General features: G+C 38.5%; 1 protein-coding gene across 19 annotated transcripts in view; it reads left to right on the plus strand.

The window, feature by feature from the left end:
* MYBPC1 (myosin binding protein C1) overlaps positions 1–27,058 on the plus strand; it is a 90,901-nt gene that overhangs the window by 17,378 nt on the left and 46,465 nt on the right. For 6 of the 19 annotated variants that reach the window (XM_509309.8, XM_063787022.1, XM_009426102.5 and 3 more), the window contains exons 2-10: positions 2,171–2,206; positions 4,875–4,916; positions 14,610–14,648; positions 15,504–15,539; positions 17,172–17,282; positions 19,311–19,459; positions 19,762–19,879; positions 22,306–22,357; positions 24,419–24,475. In XM_509309.8, coding sequence (XP_509309.3) covers positions 2,171–2,206; positions 4,875–4,916; positions 14,610–14,648; positions 15,504–15,539; positions 17,172–17,282; positions 19,311–19,459; positions 19,762–19,879; positions 22,306–22,357; positions 24,419–24,475 — 640 coding nt within the window. The remainder of the gene's footprint in view (positions 1–2,170; positions 2,207–4,874; positions 4,917–14,609; positions 14,649–15,503; positions 15,540–17,171; positions 17,283–19,310; positions 19,460–19,761; positions 19,880–22,305; positions 22,358–24,418; positions 24,476–27,058) is intronic. The other 13 variants (XM_063787024.1, XM_063787023.1, XM_063787025.1 and 10 more) reach the window with 5 other exon arrangements.

The following is a 27,058-nucleotide window of genomic DNA, read 5'->3' on the forward strand; positions in this document are numbered from 1 at the left end:
TGAATAAGGCAGAGTCAGGATTCAGACCTAAGTCTGACTCCATCACATGTTCAGAAAAAGCAGGAGGTCTGCTGGGAAGAACAGTGGCAGAAAGGTCAGAAGGTGAACAGAAATGGCTCTAGAATAGAGAGGCCACTGGGACGTAGTAAGAGAAGGGAGAGAAAGAAGTGCCCATGAACAACGGCTTTGAATGCGAACCTGGGGAGTGTAGACCTAACCAAATAATAATAGAAATACTTTCAAGTAGAATAATGGGATGAAACACAGTTGTAGGATAAATAACTTCTGCAGCTGTGGAGAAAGGAGACTGGAGGGATGAGAAACTTGTCTGTAGACAGAGCCAGGAAGAAGTCCTTGGGCATGGCATGGCAATGACCCAGTCTGAAAGATAGCGTGTCAAAGAAATTGGCATCTCGCTCTCAGTATTCTGATATCCGTGTGCTGCAACAACTTATTCAAAGCCAAGAGGACAATATTAGATTTCCATTTCTGCACTCAGATCTCTGAAAATAAAATGCTTTGACTGACAGTTTCATGTTTTGGTTGACGATAACCCTAGTGATTCTTTCCATGATGTAGTGAAGAAACAAAAACATTTCTGACAATGCCATCCAAGGGACATTTGTGTTTTCACTGTATCTGCAAATTACATCACATCCTGCCACGTTTTCTTCTGTCCATCTATAAGTTTATGTTTTTTGTCTTTTGGTTATATATATCCTTCTCCCTCACTAGTAAATAGTAATAAACTTATTTATGGCCATCTGAATAAAAGTTTTTAAAAAACAATAAATTGGAGTTTATACTAGCCCCAAAATGAGTGATGGAAAAAGACATGATTGCATCCTGGCAGGCCTGCATTACTGTTTTCTTGATTTCTGTTACGGTGCAATCCATTCATTTTTCTATGCTCATTCCAGCCTTCCTAGACTAGAATGGGGCATTTGGCCTACACATAGTGGTGACTGTTCAGCCAAACTGCTTGTTATGGGGCATTGTCCGCCCTGCTTAACAAGAGTCAGTTGTGGAAAAAAATGTGGAAAATCCCATATGCTGACAAAGGCTCCCAGGATTCCACAATGTGCCTATAATACAAAAACTGTGTTATCTTTATATTTTATTTAGTAATCAAGTAGAAGATAATTTTAGAAGCGATCACCTTCATTAACTGCCTCTTCTTGTCCTGGAGATGAAGCAGATGGTTCATGAGTGAGTGATACTCACATGTCACTAATTCCCAATTCTGGGCATCCACAGGGATTTGGCACGGGAAATGCTATGCTCTTTGTTCATGTGGATGCCTTTACCTACTTGGAAATAGTATGTTCTTTAACAGAAGTTTCTTTGTCAGACTTCATAGCCAGACTGCTCTGTAATAACCAGACATCCAAAGCCAGGTAAACCAAAACCAAACCTCAAAACCAGAGCTTGGAAAATTTTGGATAGGTGTAGGTGGGAATCTACTCCAAGCACGTATGCTTCCAGAAATGACTCTGAGAGGGCTTAATTCTGCTTCCCAGTGAAATGCACCGTCCTTGTAAAACAACTACAACAAAGCACTGCAAAGCCAGAGGACTTTCATGTCATCTGCGTTCAGAAAGTGTCTCTCATGCAGGCAGAACAATGTTGGCGATGCAGTGGTGCTCTTGCTTTCTGGGAAAAAGGGGTCTCATTTCTGCACCGACCTTACCTTAGACTCTATGGGATATGCTCACCATATGCTTGCTACCCATTGTGTTTGACTTCATCCTAACAGCAGTCCTGCCCATATAAGATGCGGCCATTTCTCTAGAGGCAGGAAAACAGGCTCAGCACAAGTAAATGCCTGGCCTGCCTCTGGAGGGGATAACTAAGTGGCAAGGACACTCGGATCCCCATTCTACTTTTATCTTTCCATCACTACACCATGCCACCTCCTGGAAATCTATATACCACACATAAATGGCAGCATGTATGTCTTGGGCCTCTTGATGCAGTAGGGTGTGTGTGTGTGTGTGTGTATGTGAGAGAGAGAGAGAGAGAAGAGAGAATGTGTTTCCCTCCTCCATCCCTCTTGTGAGTACACACAGGTGAGATGGCTGCCTGCAGCAGAAGCTGCCTGGGGCTGTAGAAAGCAGTTCTTCTCTGTGATAAATGAGCCTGACATTTCCATGACTCTTTCCATTTCTAGAAAATGAAGTGCCAGCCCCAGCCCCACCCCCGGAAGGTGAGTAAAAACACTCACTCACACACGTTTGGGCTGCAAATACAGAGGGTCCATCCCAGCATGATTTGGCCTCCACGGGTGCTGTGAGCTGTGAGCTTTAACCTAACTCCTACTGAGAAGTTGGATGGTGACCATTGTGATAAGTTGAGAATAATAAAAATAATACACTGTGTTTATATAATCCTCTTGTGTTAATCTAATTTGGATGGCACTTCATATATATTAGGGGGACAATTCTTATGAAACCTTTCAAATTATGTAAAAGTTATTATGTCCGCATTTTACAGTGTGGAGGCTGAGCCTCCATCCAAGGGGCTGAAGAATTTGTGAGGCTTTTTCCTATACAGTGAAGGTCAAACAAACCCACATCTTCTTTATGAGAGTGGGGAGTGGATCCATCTCTACCCTGGAAGATCAGCTGTCCCTTCTCAACTTGACATATGTCACTATTGAGCACCTCCAGAAACTCCCTAGCAGCTATCCAGAAAGGTTTGGTGACCTCTGAGGTTCAACGTGAGGACCAACTTCTTGAGTTCTTAGCACCATATTGTCCACCAGCTGGCAACAGGAAACGAGTACAGAGATCCAGTGAGACCCTTGGCAGGTAGGGCAGTCCCCTATGACACACAATATATGAAGCTTGTTTTTATGTCCACATACACCTAAAGAAGAAAAGAAAATTGAAAGATTGAAAGATTGAAAGTTCAACGTGGCTTAAACTCCCAACATGGCTCTTCAGAGTCATTTATCAGCCAAATAGCCCCAAGATGGAAGCAACCAAAATCATGTGCATTTTCCCATAAAGACTCCAAAGTGGCCTTTCTCATCCCTCTTCTTCCTTGAAAAGGATGAGAAACTGGCATCCCACTCAATAATTATTCACTAGGTATTTACCCTGTGCACAACTCTGACCTAACCCTTCAGAGGGATTCAGACATACCTATCATGTACGTATTGATAGCTAGGTGCAGGCATATTGAACCAGATGTAGTGGGGAACTCTACATAGAAAACATCTCCCTGTATTCAGTTTGTTTGCAGCCAAGTAGAAAATAGAATACAGCCTGGGAAACAATTAAATAAAATGCAACCAAAACATTAAAACATTAGGCAATATTATAAGAACCCCCCACCCCTCCCCGCCCCCCCACACCAAGCAGTATGTGATTACTTGTGGGTTGCTTAAACTGGCAATGTGTTATGAAGCCAGCAGGTGACTGTAGACCTGGTCCAGCTTAGGTGAAAGCAGGAGTTTGGAGAAGGTCTCAGTTTCTAATCATCTTTTCACACAAAAACTTATGAGGCAATTATAAAGCTCTTCCTCTTCCTCCCTGGAGATCGTTTTTCTTTTTTCTTTGTTTTCTTTTTTCTTTTCTTTCTCTTTCTTGAGACAGGGTCTTGCTCTGTTATCCAAGCTGGAGTGCAGTGGCACCATCACAGCTCACCGCAGCCTCAAACTCTTGGGCGCAAGCAGAGATTGTTTTTCAGGAGGGCAGTTTGAGAAATCTAGCTGCTCACAAGAGGCCCTTTGTCCAGCTAAGAATACTAGATTCACACACTCAAACCCTAAACAGTATAGAGAAGTATTACTATGTGTCGAAATGAACGAAAACTGGCTCAGTGCCATATGAGTTCAAACGGGCAAGCTCAGATTTATTTTCTTTAGATCTTGATCTTGAAACTAGTGTAGATGTGTGACATTCTTCTTAGGATCTTCCTGTTCCTTGGTATGTTTTCTCCTTGCCCATAACAAATGTACTTTGACCAACATTGAGTACACTGAGAACCTACTGGCCATTATAAACAAACCTTTCCCTTCTGTTTTTCAGATCAGTTACTGCCACTGAGCCACTATCGTTTCCTTTGTATGTCATATTTCATATTCATTGCACAATATTGACTTCCTGTTGCTCAAATGTCCCCTCCCAAATTCTACTAAAATTGTCCTTCTTAGTTAACTGAGATTTGAATCTCCATTCATCAGTCCGAAAAAAGAGAATGCATTCTTGAAACAATTCTTTTCTTACTGATACCATAAGTCAGACACCATTTGCAGGTCTAAACTAATATGATCCCAAACACAGAGAAATGCAAACTAGATGGTCTCAACTGATAGAATCTGATGTTACTGCTCTTGTTTTGCATTTATTGCCACTAAACCCAATCCAGAAGATTCACATGGACACTGAAACATTTTCTTTGAAGCAACATACACTGCACACAATTACATATTTTGTACTTTACTAGAAAATCAGAAGTCCAAACTCTTGGAATCATTACATGGGGCAAACTGACTTTTCTTTAAAAAGTCAGTCCCTTGCTGAGGTCTAAAATAAAGTGGCTCACATTTTTTTTGCCTAATTCTACTCCAGCATGTTATATAACATGATCCAAGTATAGTTGAGTGCATTTTAACAAAATCTGTATTGAGTGTTCTTATGTGTACTTTTCCAAAAATGATCAGATTAATTGCTTTTCACTAAAAGTTTAGTGTGGCTCTAAATTATAATTTCTAAATTCATAATTCATGTACAGCACGAGTATTCAGTATCATTTATGACCTGTTCTGCTGTCATTTATTTCTTCCCTCCACCTCTCCACCCCGTTGCTCATCACACAATAAAATGCTTTAAGACACTTTAAAAAATATGCTTGTACTTTCTACACAGAACCAAGTAAAGAGAAGGAGGCCGGAACTACACCAGCAAAAGGTGAGTTGGAGGGAGGGAGAGTGAGGCTGAAGTCAACAAAATTAGAAGCAGAAAGAGGTCAGTAATGATTGTCATGGTGGCCCCGTAGAATTTCTCTGCATTATCTTTCGTTCTGCCTTTGCATCGTATCTGCAAGTCCCAATCAGGATAATGACAAATGGTGCATTGCTAAGTTTCCATTACATGTATTTCTAAAAGAAAAACAACAATGATAAAAATATCACAAGCACTTGTTGAGATGCCAGCAAATTAATTGGTAGTTTCCAAGTTTCGACATGCATGCTAAGAAAGAGAGGTGTTTGGTCTTCTTAGGATTATATCAATTGGGAAAATTATCTGAATTACCCGTTTTTTTTTTTAATTAAATGTTTTCATGTTATTGTGTGAACTGTTCCAGGGTTCACTAATAATTTTGAAGGTTAGCATCTCACTTTGTAACACTGACTATGTATTCATGTAGATTTATATAATGATTTCTACAGATACACAATATAACATTAAGAAAACATGTTGCTCCTTCTTGAACTGGAAACTATTATCCTATTTTTACTTTATATGGAGATAGTCTCATTTTAGAAAATAATCTTAATCATATACTTCTGTTACTCCATGAAATGCTAATTCATTTGTCTCACCGAGGAGGAAATGATTATCATTACTGACCACCTGTCTTAAGCTAAGGAGCATTAGTCTTTCATAGAGGGAAGTTTCATGAAGGTGGATTAGACAGCTTTGCTGTATATGTTTGTATTGTCATTTTTAAAAGTGAACCTTTTATTTGCATAATGAATAAAAAAGTTTAAATTTTGGAATAACTATTTCCTGACTGCAACAAGAAGTTTCTCTTTTTCCTGGACACTGCTCAAAACCATGTTAAGTATCTCTTTGTTCTTGATGTGTCATATTTCATTATCTAATTTCTATGATATTCTTGTGCCCTATACATTAGTAAAATACTTTTTTCTTTCTTTCAGTACATTGGATTACTTTCCTTCAGCTAACTTGAACTTATGCTCTCATAATGAACGCATAACGTTAGTATACTCACTTTGTCCTTGACCTTCAGTGGCTCCCATGGAGAGTAACATGAATACTAATCCTGGCCACGTGGGCCACAGTTTGAAGGTTATTTGCTTATGGAATGCAGACAGTGCAAACTCCTAGAACTCCTTCCATGGGGTGGTTTCAAGGAGGTTTGGGCATCCTGGCTGAAATTATTGTAACATTATTCTCTACAAGGCCAATGGGCATACACCTCTGTTTCCAAATTTGGAAAGGTGTTTGGGCCAGGCTGCAAGGCTCAACCAACAGAGCAGATGATGTAATCCCAGAGGGCAAGCTGTCAAAGTTTAAACAAAGCCTGTGCCTGACCCTTAATTTGAAAAGTCACCATATTATACTTGTATGCTTAAATGAGAAAATGTCTTTCCTTAAAGTCAACCAAACAACAAAAACTCTTTTATTTATGGAGAACACAGCATGATGAAAGAGCAAGGCTAGATGACTAGGGCATTTTGAAATTAGTAGCATTTTTCTGACATTTGCAGAAGATAAGCAAAACCATGACCACATGTAGTTGCATGCCCAGGTACAAAAACTGCCGTGTGTGTGTGTGTGTGTGTGCGTCTGTACATATATTATATAATGGCAAATACATGTATATATATATGTGTTTGCCTTACATACCTAGGAAGCAAATCAATTTGGGATAGAAAGTGACATCCCTAAATAAAGAAGGTAAGTGAATGGAAGTTTATAATAAATATACAGTCCTCTTCATCAAGGACAGAGAAAATACCTAAGCAAAAAGTAGACACAATAATTACTGCTACTTGTATATCCCCAGTTGAGAAAGGAGCCCTGCACGAGCATAAACAGGATTGATGGGTGCAACCTACCTTTTCTCCAGCATGAGCTAGAACTCTCCTGCTCTCCCTCCCTCCTCCAACTGTCAGTCTATTTTTTTTTTTTTTTAACCATCCAACTCAGGTTTCACTTCTTTGAACAGCTTTCTCCTGACCATCCTGGCTTACTTTTATCTCCCCTTCTTTCTCCTGATCTCTCTTGGACCTGTTGCCTCCGTCATTCAATCACTCTTGTCTCCACATAATCGCACATTAATGGTTGACTCCTTTTCCTAACAGGTTGTAAGCTTTTTGACATTGGCCCCCTCATCTTATTCCCTCCAGCATCTGGCAGAGAGCTGCACATAGCAATCATCTAATAAATACTTGCAAAATGAATGAGCAGTTGAATTTCCATGCTGGCTTGGCTGCTGACCATTCAATGGTAATCTGGATAGATTTTTATTTCCATTCAACATGTGTGCTGGGTAGGAGGATGAACATCCTATGTATGTTCTTAGTCACTGAGGGTTAGAATGAGACACTGCTGCAGAACAGAAGGATGATTTCCACTGTAAGACCAACTTGCCTAAAGCTACTGAAAATGGTCTTGCCTGGATTTTGGTACATTTTCAGCACTTTAACTGGTCTTCTATTTAATTGGTTGACATATATTCAATTAATTGCTCCAAATCTGTCACTATTAAGAATATTATTCATCGCAATCCAGCCTTAACATCATTCCCAGATTGATTGAATCATTCTGCAACAGCTCAGAAATGTTCTGAAAATGCTTTTTGAAGCCACAGAGAGTAGATTCTAATATTAATCTTAGAAGTAGTATTTGTGATTAGATTTGCCAACTTTTTCATATTTGCTAAAAGTCTCTGAAAAGCAGCCAATTTCCCAGCACAGGGTTTTATGATTGTTTGCTTGCTTGCTTGCTTGCATCTGGCTATCCATCCAGCTATCCTGTTCCTTAATACTGACCACTTTGTCCTGGGACCTGGGCAAAGTCTTCTGGAATTGAAACAAGAGCGATGACAATAAAGAAATGTGTTTAGCCCAACAGCAATAGCAGAAATTAGATGTGCAAATCTCCTTCAGAGGAATCATACCAGGAGGCAATGCCCTTATACAAATAACGCTGTCCTGGCTTAGAATTCTTTCATAATAATTATAGGTAGCAAATTGATGGAACACTAAATATAGATTCTTTTCTGTATGCTCAGTGGGGCCAAAGATCCGCCTTTTATTCTAGCACATATTTATTCAGCAAGATTTGCTGAGTGTTGGCTACATGCCAGGCACAGATCTGGGCACTGGGTCCTGCCCTCCTGGAGCCAAGTTACACTTTATGGGGAAGAACAACCATCAACAGAGGAAGGTGGATTTCAGTTCTGAAAGCAGACTAGAGTCACAGAGGGCCATGTGTAGGGAATAATGTGGGTGATCAAGTGGGATCATACTTTTTTTTTGTCAGCTAAGATCCAACATCCTATGTCTGAACATAGGACAATTGGAGTAGGTTTCTGCTGTGCCTCAACAGCTGGCCCTGTGGAAAGCTCCGAAAACGGTTCTGTGGCTGGTCCAAAAAGTGACAGCAGCATTAGAATCAGAGGCCACTTTGAAGACCTGTACTCATTTCCATGCCTAAGTGCTGATATTTTATTTTTACGTCTTATTAGCTTAGAGTCTGTATCTTTTCAATTGGTAAAGTTACTTCCTTTTTTTATTACTGCTTTTGGTAATCGCGAAAAGGGAAATAAAAACATTTTCTTTTCCCAGGCATTCGCCACATAAACTATCGTGAATGAACCCTGTGTATATTAAATATCTCACATAACCTGAGATGAAGTCTTTCTTTTTCATGAATGTGACTCGCAGATGAGGAAGTGAATCAGCAGAAGTTCCAACACACTTTCTCCTGAATTATGTGATTTTGTTTTAAATTTTAAAAAATGATTTTTTAAAAAATTTAGGTTCTTTTACATCTGCAATAACATTACCCTGGTGCTTTTTACTAGCATGCTAAAATATTTTTGTACGATTTACCTTTAGGTGTCAATCAGCCATCTACTAAAATTTCTCCATGCTTGATCTATGTATTCTAATTACATTACTTCTTTGTAATGAACTTTGTTAAAAATTAATGTCACCACACTTTTCAATTCAAAGACACAGCCACTATTAGGCAAGATTGATTTAATAGATTTGGGGAAGAAAAATTCATTAAATGTACGTACTTATTGTAGGATAAATCATGGTTTTATAAGCATCAAAGTGTGAAGGCATGTATCGTCTCATTAAGAAAATGCAATAAATTAACCGAATGCCTCAAAACATGATGAATTAATGTCAGCTATTGTTATTGTCTCCCATATTTTATTGCTGTTGTTATTTTGGTCACAAACACCAGTATGTACTACAACTGATTACTCTGCTTGAGGAATTCATGAATTTGTCTCAGTCAAACAAGGTATTGTATCAGTATTTCACTGTTTGTTTACAAGTCACATATATTTTAATTTTATAAGATTTTGGTCTTTATTCTTAAATCTCAACAATTGTCTCAAGTTTATATTGCTTAATTAATTTTAAAAGGCAATTTAAAATCAACCATAGGTAGGAGTTGCTTTATGCCCAAGAGAGTTTGGATAATTATAAGAATGTACACATTCTACTATCTCTGGAGCTTTTTATTCAGTTACAAGTCTCTCACTCATATTACGAAGTATTTATGTGTACTCCCCTAAAACCCCAGGCTTGTAATATAAGACTGGGTTCTTTCCCTACTTTCTAGAATTTCTTCTCTGGGAACTTCAGTTGTTTAAAGAATCATTTTTACAGTCTTACAAATGCTATTTTCCCATGACTTACAGATGAATAAAATTCTGCTTTAGTAAACTGCCCTTCTATGTAGCTAGGGGGAAGATAGCCCTGCTATGCTGAGTGTGTGATTTCCCTGTATGTCATATTCCAACAAGCTAAAATCTGATGTTTATGTATTCATCATCACCACTTTTAGATAGAAAAAAATGAAATATGACTTACATATATTTTTTGTTTTGTTTGAAAATGTTGCCAGATGCTACGTCATTCATATATATATTGTTGAACTGGACACAATCAGAAAGATTTGGATATTCAATCTACCTCCTAGCAATAGAACCTGGTTTCTGTGAAAAATAAGAACCATTAAACATTTCAGTCTCATCGAACTCAACCAAATCAAGCCAGGCAATTTTTTGAGAATTTAAGGTCAGAATCCCAATATCTTAACTACATTTCCCAATCTAAAAAAAAGTGCCAGGACTGAAGCAACTTTTAAAAGAAAGGAAACTGGCTGGGTGAGGTGGCTCATGCCTGTAATCCCAGCACTTTGGGAGGCTGAGGCAGGAGGATCACTTGAGCTCAAGAGTTTGAGACCAGCCTAGCCAACATGGTGAAACCCCATCTCTAATAAAAATACAAAAATTAGCCAGGCGTGGTGACAAGCACCTGTATTTCCAGCCACTCAGGAGACTGAGGCAGGAGAATTGCTTGAACCTGGGAGGCGGAGGTTGCAGTGAGCTGAGATGGTGCCACTGCAATCCAGCCTGAGGCAGGAGAATTGCTTGAACCTGGGAGGTGGAGGTTGCAGTGAGCTGAGATGGTGCCACTGCACTCCAGCCTGGGTGACAGAGTGAGACTCTGTCTAAAAAAAATTAATTAATAAATAAAAATAAAAGAAAGGAAACAGTAAACTTTGCTCATGTTGATTGTTTTCTAGCACTTTCATAAATTTGAAAATTTATGTGCAATGAATCCAAGATTGCCAATTGAGAAGTAATTGCTATTTGACACTACTGTTGGGTGATCTAGACGAAGGCTATTTCATGATACTCCGAAGCGCTGCATTAATATGTATTCCTTCATGGTCTAAAACAACTGTGCATGTCCTCCAAATAGTCTTAACATTTAGTAGACTTTGAAACTACTCACCTATCAAATTTTTGCTTAAAAAACAGATTGCCGGCCGGGTGCTGTGCCTCCTCATGCCTGTAATCCCAGCACTTTGGGAGGCCAAGGCAGGAGGATTGCCTGAGCCCAGGAGTTCAAGACCAGCCTGGCCAATATGGTGAAACCCTGTCTCTACTAAAAATACAAAAATTAGCTGGGTGTGGTGGCAGACGTCTGTAGTCTCAGCTACTCAGGAGGTTGAGGCACGAGAATTGCTTGAAACTGGGAGGTAGAGGTTGCAGTGAGCTGAGATTGTGCCACTGCACTCCAGCCTGGGCGATAGAGGGAGACTCTGTCTCAAAAAACAAACAAAAAAACCCAGACTGCCATCATTACATATTCTATGCATGTAACAAACCGTCACATGTACCCCATAAATATGTGCAAATATTATGATGTATCAATCAATTTTTTAAAGACAAGATTATTTTTCTTCATTTTAGTTTCATGAAACTAAGTGAATACTCTTCTCATTTTGTGTTCTAGGTAATTAACTCAATGTTTCATTATGCTCTGTGTACAAACAAAAAGTAAACCATCACAAAACCTTTATAAAGTGTTCATTTGAATCAAAATGGTTCAAGCGTCTAGTTTACATTTAATAAAGAAAGCTCCTTTCTAGGACTTGATTGAATTTTAACTTCATTTCTGTTAATTTTTACAGGACTTTAAATCAACAGTCTTATATATTTCAGTAAATAAAAACCTCTGAATAGGTAACAAGAATAAAGTACTAAATACTGAATTAAATCTATGGCAAGTAATATTATGGGAAAATTACGAGTTATTTTAGTTTTGAACATGTAAAATTTTAATTATTTCACAGTCTTCTGAATCACGGAATTCTTCTAATAGCTCAGAAATACCTATACCGGGCAAATGCACAATGTTGTGGAATGTGAATGCATGCATATTAGTTCAGGAGAAAAAATTCAAAATGAACTAAGTTTGGGAGGTGCTAATGACCATATCAATTCTTGTCACCCCCACTTCCAGTACACATTATTTGCACACTGAGAGCTTTGAGATATCCTGCAGTAAACACATGAACACAAAGCAATAAAATACAAGCATTTAATTCCAGCCTAGCATTTTTCAAGCTTCTTTGACCACAGAGAGCTTCCTGTTAAGAATCTCAAATCCCACATGACCCAGTGAATCACCTCTTGGATTCTGAAGTAATGATATTAATATATTATATTAGTAATTTTATTAAAAAGTAATAACACATATCCCTGTTTGACAGTTTGGGAAAAGAAATTTCAGGTCAGCGGGTAATACTTGTAGTAAATATTCTAACAGATTATATAAAAACATACTATTTTATGTCTTTTTGTCAGGAATTTTTTAAAGCACTTTTTAATTAACATTCCTGTGCATGTATTTCCTGTATCCTGTTTGTACAGTCATATACATTTACATTTTGAAATCCACAATTATTCTAGTTTGCTTTTGTTTTTGTTTTTAGAGTCAGGGTCTTGCTGTGTCATCCAGGCTAGAGTACAGTGGCGTGATGATGGCTCACTACAGCCTCCAATTCCTGGACTCAAGTAACTCTCTAGTCTCAGCCTCCCAAGTGGTTAAGACTACAGGCACACATTACCAAGCGCTCGGTGTGCAAATAATATGCAAGCCCGGCTAATTAATTTTTTTTTTTTACAGAGAGAGTCTTGTTATGTTGCCCAGGCTGTAAATTCACAAATATTCTAGTATTTTAAGTACGAAGATTTTATTATTCATAAAAACACTAGTTTATGCTTTGGGAAGAGCAGAGCAGAGGTTCAGATAACACCAAATGCTCTTTAAGGATGTAAAATGTGAACTTTGTTCACAGACCTCAGTGATGTGAGCACTGCTGCTTAGGAGTAACAAGTTGCTAAAATGCAGAAGGGATGGGTAGTGTTTCTTGCTTCTCATGATGAATGTTTCTGTATGTTAGTGACTTGCTGGGTAACTAGTAAGCTACTAGAATTGATAAATGTGTACAGAGTCCTTTGCAATAAAACTGGTTATGACTTGATCCAGGTGTTTAAAAATCGGGGCTGTTAAGTCTGACCATACATCACTGTGATAGAATGTGGGCTTTTTCAAGGATGAAGATACAAGTCTTAACCACACTGTAACTTATAGTTCCCTTAAAAAAAAAAAAAAAGAATAAACCTGGCAGCTATAGAATATACCAGGTGCATTCATAATAGCTGTTTCATATATTGGAGTGTTAACATTTTTAAATTAAATGTTTTACATTCACAAGTGATGGGGAGTCTTATCATTAAGGTGTGTGTAATTTAGAGTTCAGTTGATTTTATTCTAACTGGACTGCACTTGTTTTCATAGTGGTGAAATGCTATGCGCATTTATACCTTGCATAAGTCCTCATTCTACCACACGATAAATAACCCGCTGGCTGATAATATAAACACTAACTGGGGAGATTTTATTTATAAGGGCTGTAGAATAAAATACAAGTTTTTCACACCAGCATCATCTGTTACTAACACTCTTAATTAGTTAGTGCAGCTTTTCATTTTGTTGCAGTTGGTCTCCTGACTAGGTTGAGTTTTCCTCCTCTCCTAACAGGAAACAATACCGACGTTCTTTTTCTTATAGCATTTGTATTATAAAAAGCACAAAGCTCCAGCCCACTGAACCTCTGCCAATTAAGATGGTGTTGGGTTAGGCTGCATCTGGTTACTGTCCTGGGAAAATCACTTTAATAGAGATGGTCTTCCAAGCGGTTTTAAAATTTATCCTTCTGCCGGGCGCGGTGGCTCACGCCTGTAATCCCAGCACTTTGGGAGGCCGAGGCGGGTGGATCACAAGGTCGAGAGATCGAGACCACCCTGGCCAACATGGTGAAACCCCGTCTCTACTAAAAATACAAAAAAAAATTAGCCGGGCATGGTGGCAGGTGCCTGTAATCCCAGCTACTTGGGAGGCTGAGGCAGGAGAATCGCTTGAACCCGGGAGGCGGAGGTTGCGGTGAGCCAAGATCACGCCATTGCACTCCAGCCTGGGCAAAAAGAGTGAAACTCTGTCTCAAAAAAAAAAAAAAAAAAAAAAAAAAAAAAAAAAAAAAAAAAAAATTTATCCTTCTACTGAAGTTTTTAGGTCAATTAGGTAGGCTGACTAAATTTACAAATAAACTTGTTTATCCAAAACAAATAAATAAAATGTGAACTTTGAAGTTCAGATGTTTTTAAAAAGGGAAATATTCTGCACATAAACACTAAAAGACATATTTTGAATTTCACAAATACATATGGGTAAATATTCAGAAATGATACAGCATTTTCCAACACCAATATGATGTTGGAAAAAATGCTTATAAAGTTTATATTAACTTATCTTGACTTTTGTTTCTTAAATACTGAAAAGCAATTAATCATGAGGTTTTCTGGGTAGAAATGAGTTCTCAGATAGTACATATATAGGCTTTTATGTCTGTGTCCAAACGAATGTGATATATGAATAAGGTCTGCCATTCACTTTAGTTACAAAATCAGGACTTGAAAACCACTTCCATTATTGATTTCATCAAGGTTTGATTTTTAGCATTTATTTTTTCCTAACCTACAGTCACATAAAACACTTGCAGTGTTCCATTTTTAAATCTGTGCTTCCATTTGGATTACCCTACTCTGTCAACTTTTTATTTATTATTTTTTCTTTCTTTGCCTGAAATACTCAGGCTTCACTTTTCAGGTACCAAGTTTTCTAAGGCTTGCTCAGCAGTTGAAAGTGTATTGTGTGGTTTCTCATCTTCTTTTTCAGATTTCTCTTTTCTCAGGTTACTTGGGATGAAGTCCTTTTCTCCTTGACTTTTTACTCCTATTTCTTGTTTCAGATGAAGAGGAAGTCTCCCCGCCTAGCGCCTTGCCTCCAGGTTAGGATAATTTCTACCCTTTTCCCTGCTTTTAAATATATTATTCATTGACGGTAGAGGAAAAGAAAAGGCAGTGAGCCTCCTTGCTGAGTCAGTGCACAGAGCAGGGGCAACAGGTTTTGCCTGTGCTGGCACCAAGAAGGAAATGTTGGCTTTAATGACAATTTTTTGTTTTACGTGAGAAACTTCTTGGAAAGAGGCATTCTTTGAGAAATAAATAAGATTGGTAAATCTTGGGTATAAATGTTAGGGGTCAACATATCTGTCTTCCATTTCTCACTATATAGCCACCCTTTTCCCTGTTCTTTACACTTAGATATTTGGATTTTAAAATTTTTTCTTTTCTTTTTTGAGACTGAGTCTCTATTGCCCAGGCTGGAACGCAGTGATGCTATCTTGGCTCACTGCAACCTGTGCCTCCCAGGTTCAAGTGATTATCGTGCCTCAGCCTCCTGAGTAGCTGGGATTACAGGTGTGTGCCACCAAGCTGGGCTAATTTTTGTATTTTTAGTAGAGACGGAGTTTCACCATGTTGGCCAGACTGGTCTCAAACACCTGACCTCAAGTGATCCACCCACTTCGGCCTCCCAAAGTGCTGGGATTACAGGCATGAACCACCGCCCCCAGCTGGGATTTTTTAATTTTTCTATCATTTTAAAATAAGACACACACTTTTATAGATGCTTTCATACTTGGAGCTCTATTGATTTTCCATCCAAGCCAACTTGTAGGGTTTTTTCCTTCCTATCACCAGAGGAGACAGGGTTTAGGGGAATCCAAGAAGGTTGAAGTCAGCACTCCATTTTCATCGCCTTTCCACCCCTCTGCATCACCCAAATCACACTTCCCTTTCAGGTTTGGGTAGTCGGGCCCTGGAGAGAAAAGATTCAGGTGAGCGCAAGCCCAGAGAAGGCATCCTGACCTCATCCTAATACAATCACTAATGAGCTCATTTCTTGAAGCTGTATTGATTCTAATCCTTGTCTTATTCAGATTGTAGTTTTTACAGCAATCTTTCATGACGTTTCCTCTTACAAGAAAACTAATGTATTGAGAAACAATTAATTTTGCATGATACACACGCATTCAAGGATCTAGCCACAAATACCACAGGTTTGTTCTATCATTTTTAATATTTAGCAAATACACAGAGATCAATCTTCATTTTGGGGATGTACTAAAGTTAGATAATAATTCACATTTTTATAGAACTTTACATACAGATAATAAAACATTTTCAAATGCATCCTATCAGCTGTAGCTCCTGTTCTGTGAAGTCATTCATTCATTCATTCATTCAACAAATTTGTACTGAGAACCTAATATGATCCTATTATGGGCCTCTTATGGGCCAGCCATTCCTATAGGCACTGCAGGTATAGAAGTGAACAAAACAAGAGAAACACTTATCCTCATGTTCTAAATGTGTTCCTATTAATATCATAAACACAAACAACAAAATTTTAACATTAGCTTGGGTGTTTAAAAATATGTAATCATATGACTATGATTGTCACATAATTGTGAAAATGTTTAACCTCATTGTGAAAATGATGGCCTACTACTACAGATAGAAATATCAAGCATGATTGATACATGAAAACTAAAATAATTAAATGTGCATTTTCCTTCTTTTCAAGAAACATTAACAAGCAGAGAGTTGGCAACCTATGCATTTTTTTCCAGTTACTAAGTGGCTGAACCTGAACTCTGCATTCGGCTCAGAGACAGGGGAAATATCTACAGTTCTCTCTACTATCCTAGAATTGGAATTGACTGCAGATTAACACTAATCACCAGAGTGCAAATGAGAAGATGCAAAAGAAACTCTATTTCCAGCTTGTCTCTCTTTATGGGAAAGCCTCAGTTTTTTTCCTTCCAGTTCTCTGTTTTGTTTTGTTTTTTCCCCTTGCAGCACAATCTCAGTATCCTTGTAATTTGTACCACAGGTCATGATCTGTTACTTCCTTGTCAAACTATGGCCACATCTGTACAACCCTAATAAAACTCTCTAACAAAAGCAAGGAATCTAGAAATACCAGGCCAGGCTTGGCTTTCTGACCCTTGTCAGACAGTTTACCCTCCAAATGACCTATCCGTTTAGTCTTTTTCAATGTAGTTGTATCGATGTGGCCTTATAGTCCATCACCTAGAAAAACACCAAGAGTACTGCTTGAATACACTGACCACCATTGTTTACCTGTTAGGGGACAGGCAAGATGGGGAAGCAGAGGAATTATTGCCATCAACAAAGAGAGAATAACAGCTTACCTGGAAAGTTCCACTATTTCTAAGAATTACATAATGTTCATTTGCCCCATCATGGAAGAGATACCCCTGTAAGAATGGGAATCTGTTCCCCTCTACTGATGGCTGCTGGGGGCAGAAAGAATGATGTTGTATTTATCTAGGTTTATTAGACAAAGAAAAGCTACAGCGTTGGTGAGAACAACAAATCCAGGTAAGACTGCCTAAGAAGAGCCTGGCCCTGAAATAATCCTTTTCCTCCTTTCTGCTCATCAGACTGGACCCTTGTCGAACCTCCTCCTGGGGAGGAACAAGCCAAGCAGAATGCCAACTCCCAGCTGTCCATCTTGTTCATTGAAAAACCTCAAGGAGGAACAGTGAAAGTTGGTGAGTGCCTAGCATTCAATCCTTCCTTTTTTAAAAAATTAAGGTGAGCTGAGCACGGTGCCTCACGCCTGTAATTCCAGCACTCTGGGAGGCCGAGGCAGGCAGATCATTTGAGCTCAGGAGTTCGAGACCAGCCTGGCCAACATGGTGAAACCCAGTCTCTACTAAAAATACAAAAATTAGCCGGGCGTGGTGACAGACACCTGTAATCTCAGCTGCTCAGGAGGCGGAGGCAGGAGAATCGCTTGAACCAACGAGGCGGAGGTTGCGGTGAACCGAGATCGCGCCACTGCATTCCAGCTTGGGCAACAGAGCAAGACTCTGTCTCAAAAAAAAAAATTTTTTTTTGAGGTGAATTTCACTTATAACATTAACCATTTTAAAGTGAACAATTCAGTGGCTGTTAGTACGTTCGCAATGTTGTACAGCCACTACTTCTATCTATTTCTAAAACATTTTCATCACCCCAAAAAGACCGTATATTCCATTAAGCAGTTACTCCCCATTGCCCTCTCCTCCTAGGCCCTGGCAACCATTAATCTGCTTTGTCTCTCTGGATTTACCTATTTTGGATATTTCATATTAATGGAATCAGACAATGCAGGACCTTTTGTGTCTGGCTTCTTTCACTTAGCATAATGTTTCCAAAGTTCATCCGCATTGTTGCATGTATCAGAACTTCATGCCTTTTTACGGCTGGATAATATTCCACTGTATGTATATACTAAATCCTGCTTTTTACAACCTGAAAAGATGAGTGACAGCTATGATTTCAGTAACCTTCAGCACATAGGAGTCCAGTGCCTGGACCCTGGAACCTTGGGTTCTAATCTTGATTCTGCTTCCTGCTAGCTATTACCCTTGGAAAGACAGTTTAACTTCTTTATGCCTCAGTTTCCCCATCTGTAAAATGGTGACAAGAATAGGACCTAGCTGTGAAGTATTTTGAACAGTGCCTGACACACCATAATGCTGAGCCAGTGTCTGCTGACATTACCATAACTCACTCCATAAGATGATTCCAAATCTACACATGCGCTAGGTCATAATTCATAATATCTGAGACAGCTGATCGGGCAAATGGTTCAACTCTTCAAATATTCAAATTCAAAAATATTGATTATATACCTCCTGTTTTAGGCACTGAGTATAACATGTGAGCACTCAGAATTTATAGTCTGAGAGGAGCAGAGAAAAAATTAAACAAATAATCACAAATGCCAAGTGCTATGAAGGGATGGTGAGCTGGAGGAGGACCTGAGGGTTGAAGAATTTTAACCAAATAAATCTTTATAAGGGATATATTATGATCTGAACTAGTCTTTGACACTTATCAATATTATGCAAATGAGTACATAGCCAACTGTATTCCAGAATTACTTCTTTCCAGGCTAGAATGTCAAAATACACTGCATGTGAACAGAAATGTTGGTTCCCCTTATGTTCCTGTAAGACATTGAAATGCTGGGCTGGAAGCTGGACTACAATGTCATGTCCTCAGGGTCTAAATCACTCAGTACAAACAGATTGCAGGTTTACTTCAAGCAGATCAGTTTGATTTAGTCACATTCCTATAATTCCAGGCTTCTCATCACCTTGCCTAATAAAAAGAGTGAAAAAAATTCAATTTTTTCATTTTTATTTCATACATATCCATATATATGAAATAAAATTTTATACATATCCATATATGCAATAAAACTTCACATATATCATACATATCCATATATGTCCATATATACAAAATAAAAAATTATCCAAATGTAAAATTATCCATATATAAAAATTACTTCCACTGGTTTCCCTATTACTTTTTCTGCTTCATAAACCCCCACAGCAGAACAAGCTGGGACAGCCTAAGGACCTCTAGAGCATTCATAAAAAAATCAGGACGAATTCATTTCACAATTCCGAGGGCACCAATCACACCATATTCTGTAGTGCAGTCCCATGTCAGCTCCTTCCAGTTGAAAGCAAAACAAATGACACTTGTTAAAGAGCAAGCTGAATCCCTTATGCTTCTTCTAGGTGAAGATATCACCTTCATAGCCAAAGTCAAGGCTGAAGATCTTCTGAGAAAACCCACTATCAAATGGTTCAAAGGAAAATGGATGGACCTGGCCAGCAAAGCCGGGAAGCACCTTCAGCTGAAGGAAACCTTTGAGAGGCACAGTCGGGTAAGGCCCTGAACTCCCAGGACAGGGGCTCAGCTGGCACATTCCTTCTATGTGAATAAATGATTATTTTCAGGTTCGGCTTTGAGAGACTTCAGTTCCAGAAAATCCTCTGAAGTTACCATTGCTAGTGTCTACACTCTATTGCGATTGCCCTGCTGTGTCCGGGGGCTACAGGACACATTTGCCCTCCTATACTGAGAACATTGTACTGGAATTCCCACAGACAGACACAGCTTTAAGCCAATGCTGAGAAATTTGGAAAATAAACTGAAATGTGTGTGTCTGGATGCATTTCATTGCAGGTGTACACATTTGAGATGCAGATCATCAAGGCCAAAGAGAACTTTGCAGGAAATTACAGATGCGAGGTCACCTATAAGGATAAATTTGACAGCTGTTCATTTGATCTTGAAGTGCACGGTAAGAGAGCCTTCTTGCCCAGATAAATGTAGTTTTTTAATGGGGTGTGAGGGGATGGAGAAGAAGAAGTTCATTTAATACTATGAGATTTCAGAGAAAGTTTTCCTTTAAAACTGTGTGTTTCTGATTGTGGTAGTCTCAGCAAGCCTGCTGAATCGAATTGTAATGAAATAATTTATAATAAAAGTAGAATTGGGGGGATTTTATCGCTAAATATCTCTTGTCCATGCTATCTATATTCCTTCAATCTCCCAGATAAAAGATGATGTCAGTTTTTGCTGCTACAGAATGTATGTTTCATGGGGTCCACTTTCCCACTTAGGTTTGGGGATAGGGTAATATGCTATGAGAGTTCAGGATACCCAGATGGAAGGGAGAATTTCTCTTATAACGACTAATGTCAGGCATGGCAGTTCTTCATCCATATGTTCTGTGTACTACCCAGAGTAAACATAGAAGGCCTAAATGCATACAATGAGGTTGGAAAAAAACTCACTTTTACAAGTATACAAAGGAAAAGTTGACTTGGCAGCAAATGTTATAAACTTAAGGTGAATGTAAAGTGTGATGTAGTTGCAAAAGACAAAAAAGTGAATGTAATTTTATTTTATTTGAGACAGAGTCTCACTCTGTTGCCCAGGCTAGAGTCTAGTGGCACTGTCTTGGTTCACCGCAACTTCCAACTCCTGGGTTCAAGCAATTCTCATGCCTCAGCCTCCCAAATAGCTGGGATTACAGGTGTGCGCCACCACACCCGGCTAATTTTGCTGGGGTATTTTTAGAAGAGACGGGATTTCGCCATATTAGCCAGCCTAGTCTCAAACTCCAGACATCAAGTGATCCACCTGCCTTGGCCTCCCAAAGGGCTGGGATTACGGGTGTGAGCCACTGTGCCCGGCCATGAATGTAATTTTAAACTGGGCTATTCCAAGTGCTATAGGATCTAAGTTTAGGAAATGATACTTCTCTCTACAACATGCTACTTATTCTACATTTGGAGTGATGTCTTTAGCCGTGGGCACTATACCTCTGCCTGGACCTCTTCTCGAGTAGAGTAACCAGGAAGATGAAGAATCCAAAAACCACACCCTATCCAGCTTGAGTGTGTGGGTGAAGGAAGTCAGGCATACATGGCTTGTTGCAAAGAGGGGAAGGGGCTGTCACACAGAACATGGAAAACAAATTTCCAGGCATGAGAAGCATTTAGGCAGTTTAGAATCAAAAGGTGGAAACGATGAGGAGGTGAATTTTGTCTTAACGTTAGGATGAGCTGGCCAGGCATTGTGGTTCACGCCTGTAACCCTAGCACTTTGGGAGGCCGGGGCGGGTGGATCACGAGGACAGCAGTTCGAGACCAGCCTGGCCAACATGGTGAAACCCCGTCTCTACTAGAAATACAAAAATTAGCCGGGCGTGGTGGTGGGCACCTATAATCCCAGCTGCTTGGGAGGCTGAGGCAGGAGAATCGCTTGAACCGGGGAGGCGGAGGTTGCAGTGAGACGAGACCGCGCCATTGCACTCCAGCCTGGGCAACAGAGTGAGACTCCGTCTCAACAAAAAACAAAGGACGAGCTCTTCGGTTAAAGCTATATAGACAGCCCAGGAAGGTTGTGAGAGTCCCACTGAGAGTGATGTCAAGCAGAGGCTGGATGGCCATGGGTCGGGTGCTGTCGATATTTCTGTATTAGGTGGGATCTGGGATCCTGGGCAGCACTGCTTCAACCTGGCTGGGCATCTCTGAGAAGATCACCTGGAGGGCTTTTTTTCTTTTTTTTTTTTTTTTAGACGGAGTCTCGCTCCTCTCTGTCACCCAGGCTGGAATGCAGTGGCGCCATCTCGGCTCACTGCCAGCTCCGCCTCCCGGGTTCACGCCATTCTCCTGCCTCAACCTCCCGAGTAGCTGGGACTACAGGCGCCCGCCTCCACGGCCGGCTAATTTTGTTCTTGTATTTTTAGTAGAGACGGGGTTTCACCGTGTTAGCCAGGCTGATCGCGATCTCCTGATCTCGTGATCCGCCCGCCTCGGCCTCCCAAAGTGCTGGGATTACAGGCGTGAGCCACCGCGCCCGGCCCCTGGAGGGCTATTTAAGAATATTGATTTCTGGGTGCCCCTCCCTGATCTGGTGGATCAACATCTCTGGCAGAGAGGATCAAGAAACTGATATATTTCTAAGTCCCTCAGTGATTCTAGTGGGCAGACAAGTTGAATGACACCTGAACAAGGTGACCCCAAGGTCCCTTCATTGGTTCTTCATGAGGGAGGAGGAGGTATGATGAGGCCTTGGCAGCACAGCCATTCAGGAGAAAAGCCTCCCCCCTTCACCTGACATTCTTCCATCTAAAGAATCCCCACAGCCTGTAAAGGAACTGAACACAAACTACCTCCTTAATGGGTATTTATGTTATTGTTTTCTTTCCTTTCAAAGAATCTACTGGGACTACTCCAAACATTGACATCAGATCTGCTTTCAAGAGAAGGTAACTCCAAAAGGAAAATCTAGATAGCTTTTGTATAACACAGAAGTGGAGGATTTTCAAACACATTTCCTTTCCCCTGTATTCCGTATTCCAAATACGAACAACCCTTTTCACCGCAAAAACACCATATATTTAAACATTGGTGTTCTAGAAAAACCATGGGTTTAAGGCCCAGTCAAGCATATACTGACCATTTTTTAGAATGTTCTTGTTATAAAGAAGTTCCTGTTTTTGAGGTTTCACAGTTGCCTTAGAAAGACACTTTCAATTTATTCATATGTAGCTTCCTCCTTAAAGCATTATTTTCCACCAAATGGCCAAAAGAAATATGCAAAGAGACTCATTTCATTGGTTAAGTCACGGCAGAAAACTTTTATTTATATCGCCTTTCATCTAGAAATCACTTAGGGAGCTACTGAACCATGTGCCCAAGAAAACCACAACCAAGTAGCCACTTACTGAAGTTAGCGCCATATAATATTGGATTATCCTAAATGAAACTGGCATTAAGAATACTACAGAAAGGCAAAATTTAGATACCTATTTCATATATTTTTGCAATTACCAAGGCTGAAAAATGGAGGGGGGGCGGTCAAGGAAGAAATGTAAAAGATTTTTGGTCTCTGAGAAATATAACCAGCCCCTTCCTGTCATTATGTTATTCTCTGTACTTAATTATTCCATAATATAAATTCTTTAATGAGACCAAATGTTTTGTTCTTCCGAAGACTGAATCCACATACAGAATCCACATACAGTTTTGCTGAATAAGGAAAGTTACTCCAAACTATTATAAAACAATAATTTAGCCTGTTAATGAGGCATATTTTCCTCTGATATTATAAATAAATCAAAACTTTAATTACTTTGAAAAGTTATTTAATATTACTGGTATTAGGTATTTTTTAATTTTAAAAAATGTCATAACTTTCAAATTTTATTACTTTCCTTCCACTTTCCTTTCATCCCATGCTCAGCAAATGCACAGGTCTAAAACTATGCTCATACTGTATACAAGTATATCTTAGGAGAGGGAAACATGATCTACTAAGTTTTGAGCTTTAAAAGAAATGTATTTCCTTCAAAAGGCCTGCAAACACCTGAAGAAATTTTGAAAACACATTATTGAGTTTAATTCTTATGACTTACATGTTATACACACTGTTTTCAAACCTACAGACTCTTTTCTTAGAAACCATAACTAACATTTGTAAAGAGCAGGAAACAAAACTTCCTTAAAAACTTAAACATGTAAGTAACTATGTAGTGCCATTTAAATGTTAGCTCTATAGCTTCTAGTTAGAGTTTATATGAAATCACAGTGGTGGCTGCATGCCTAATTTAAGATGCATTTCTCTACAGGAAAGCACTTTTTTAAACTGCTAGTAAAAGTTTCATTAACAATTCAAGACAAATATTTTTAAAACATATTTAAGAAGGTATAAATATTAATAAGAAAATCAGAATAATTATCACCCTTTAAGACAGAAAGGAATGCATCTTTTAAAAATTTCTGTGTTAGCTCCTTTTTTATTTTTGCCATGTTAGTATCACATTATCTGATTCATCTGTTCATGGACACAAAGAGGTTACCATTGAATATAAGGCTTTGTACTTATATATCTGACATTGGTACACTTCGTCCTCCAAGCCAATCTCTGTCTTACATGAATAACAGAGATCAGCAAAAGTTCTTTGCTTTTTACACAGGTATGTTTCTACAGCCCCCAACTTGCAAAAACAAAGTACTTTGTGTTGCTTGGCTTAAGTGCATTTGTGTTACCTGGTTTTAACACAAATCCAAGCAGTTTTATATATGCAATCTACAAAAATGTGTCTTCTGAAATCATAGCGTAACACAAGCTCCTCATATGTTTACTTTTCCACAAGTACATACTCCAAAAACTTAACATGTCACTTGTGTGAAAAGAAATAGTTTGTGTTGATTTAGTCCTTGTGTGGCACAAAATTGCATATACGTTACATGTAGAGTGTTTGGGGGAAATTGTTGTGTATGTGTCTGCATTAAACCCAGATTTGCTTTTCTTTTGTTAACGACAGTGGAGAAGGTCAAGAGGATGCAGGGGAACTTGACTTTAGTGGTCTCCTGAAACGTAGGTGAGAACAAAGTGATGGAGTGAGACATTGTGGCCTGGAAATCTTTCAGACACCCACTCAGAGAAGTCAAGTTTAAAGTGGATGTTTTTCAGAGAATTTTTCATTTCTGAAAATGCGTTTTGCTTATAGAATATAACAGAGTTGACTAGAAAGAGAGAAACAACTGCATACTAATCTTTTAAAGCCTTTAACAGATGCTTTTAAACTTTCTTTTTAAATGTTTCATGACTCTTCACCTATTTTTTTTTAAATGGGGACGAAGAGATATGAAAACTGAGACATAAGACAAATACCTAGAAACCTCTAAGACTGCACATATGATTCCGTCTCATGACTGAATAAATGAAGCCTTCATTCTCTTACCTTTGATATTTAGTCAAAAAATCAGTTTTACGATTTTGGTAGAAGTCTGAAGGTATACACATTGTAAGAGGCAGACCTACTTTAATGTATTATTTATGATGTACTGTATTTCTGCAAGTCTAAGACACCACTGCTTTTAAGATACACCAGCACTTTATAAATCACTAAGCAATGAAAAAATTGTTCCAAATGGTTTGACACACCATTGATTATAAGATGCATTGTCATTTCAGAGGTCTTTAAAATGCCTCAAAAATGTGTTTTAGAAGTGATAAAATGGAAATAAAAGTTTAGTATCATCACACACTCACGCTTTTCATTGTTCTCTCCTACAATAAAATTTATAGGATTTCATTATGGATACTTAGAACATAACCATTTTATAAAATTTCTCTCCATATATATTTCTATAACTGCTGTACTCTTCACTAGGATTCCCTATATATATACTATATTATATGCAATTATAGATATCTAGATATTTACTATAGTGCAGAAGCAACAAAAAGAAACACTTTTTTTCTGAGATTATGTTTTATCTAGCAAATTTGTAAATAAACAGAGTAAAACTATAATTTTAAATTAATTGTATATAATATCAGTTTTCGTTTAACTTTCCAGGCTTTTAAAATTACTTTTAGTGCTTTCTATGGTTATTAAAAGACTACAAGTACAAATATGCTTCATAACAAATTACAAACACTTGAAATATACTGGGATTGTGTTTATTCTCTGTTTAGTTAGATCGCTGTATTGAAGTCTCTGTAAATGAAAAATTTACCCCTATCCCTCAACATGTAGGTTGAGAACTGAAATATTAATGGGTGTGATTTATTAATTCCTGAGGGCTATTAGCCCATCAATAGACTACTTCAAATAACCATTAGTCTCAATAGTATTGATTAATTCCCCAAATGCATTTAAAGCAATAGTATATGAAGTGCCCTTAAGTGAGCCTCACGTTTCCTCATTCTACAGATAAGAAACCAAGGTACAGAGACAACAAGTGACTTATCCCAAGTCACACAGGAGTTAGAGGCAGGGCCAGGACCCAAACCCAAGTTTCCCTTTTATGAGTCAGCTCATTTCCTGTGACTCCATATTAAAGATGCCACTCTGAATTTGCCTTGGAAGCTGGTGCTTCAGTTTATAACACAAATTGACACTTTAGGAAGACAAGAGAGCTTTTTATTCTCCCTGCAATCATTTACTCAGTCAGGAAAACACTAAACACTGTCTTTGTGTAGAATATAATGGTACTGATGTGAGGAAAAGAAATCCAGTGCCTGGCACACAGAAAAGGATAGATACACTTTTGCGGGAGGAAAAAGAGTGGTAAAAACATGGACTGGAGTCTCAACTCTACCATTTACTAATTATGTGACTTTGGTCAAATATTTGACCCCTCTGAGACTTGGATTTCACATCTGGAAATGTGAAGAATAAATGCTACTTAATAGAATTATTGTGCAAATTAAATTAAGTGTAAAAAGCTTGGTTCACAGTAGGTGGCAAATAAATATGTACTTCCTCTAAGGAAATGTGTCATTTTCTCTAACATAGTTTATATTCATAAGGCGACAACACACAAACACATACACAATCAATCAACAAAAATGTGATACAGTAGATTATTAAGCACCTTGCTCTGATTAAAAAGGAAAAAAAGAAAGAAAAAAGAACAGACTTTTTCAACCAGTAATTCCAGAATAAAATAAATCTAATTACATAGTCAAAATGACAAAATTTAAAAATCACTTAATGGGCAGCCAACGTGTCTCCAGTTCTCATTTTCTTTTATCCCCTGCTTAAGATTTGCATTCATAATTAGATTGTTGTTAATATAAGGCTATGTTATGTTCATTTAGTATACTATACTAATCCACTAATATAACTTTAGAAATCATTGTGTTTTCCTACTAGTGAGTTGCATGCGTTTTCATTGCGGTAATGACATATGGTTACCATTTCTACTCCTCCAAGTGTGTGTGCCAAAATCCCCACAAGAAAAAAAAAAAATGATTAAAACCAACATCTCTGTACAATGAAAGATCTTCCTGCTCTGAATAAAGCCAGCTTACTTCAAACAGACATTAGCTATATCAGATTAAATCTTTTGGGCAGCATCCTGCTATAGGAATTGACCTGTATAAATACTTGTAAGTCGTACTCTACATAAAATTTCTATAACTGTTATACTCTTCACTAGGATCACCAAGT

The sequence above is a fragment of the Pan troglodytes genome, chromosome 10, assembly GCF_028858775.2.
Source record: "Pan troglodytes isolate AG18354 chromosome 10, NHGRI_mPanTro3-v2.0_pri, whole genome shotgun sequence".
NCBI lineage: Eukaryota > Metazoa > Chordata > Mammalia > Primates > Hominidae > Pan > Pan troglodytes.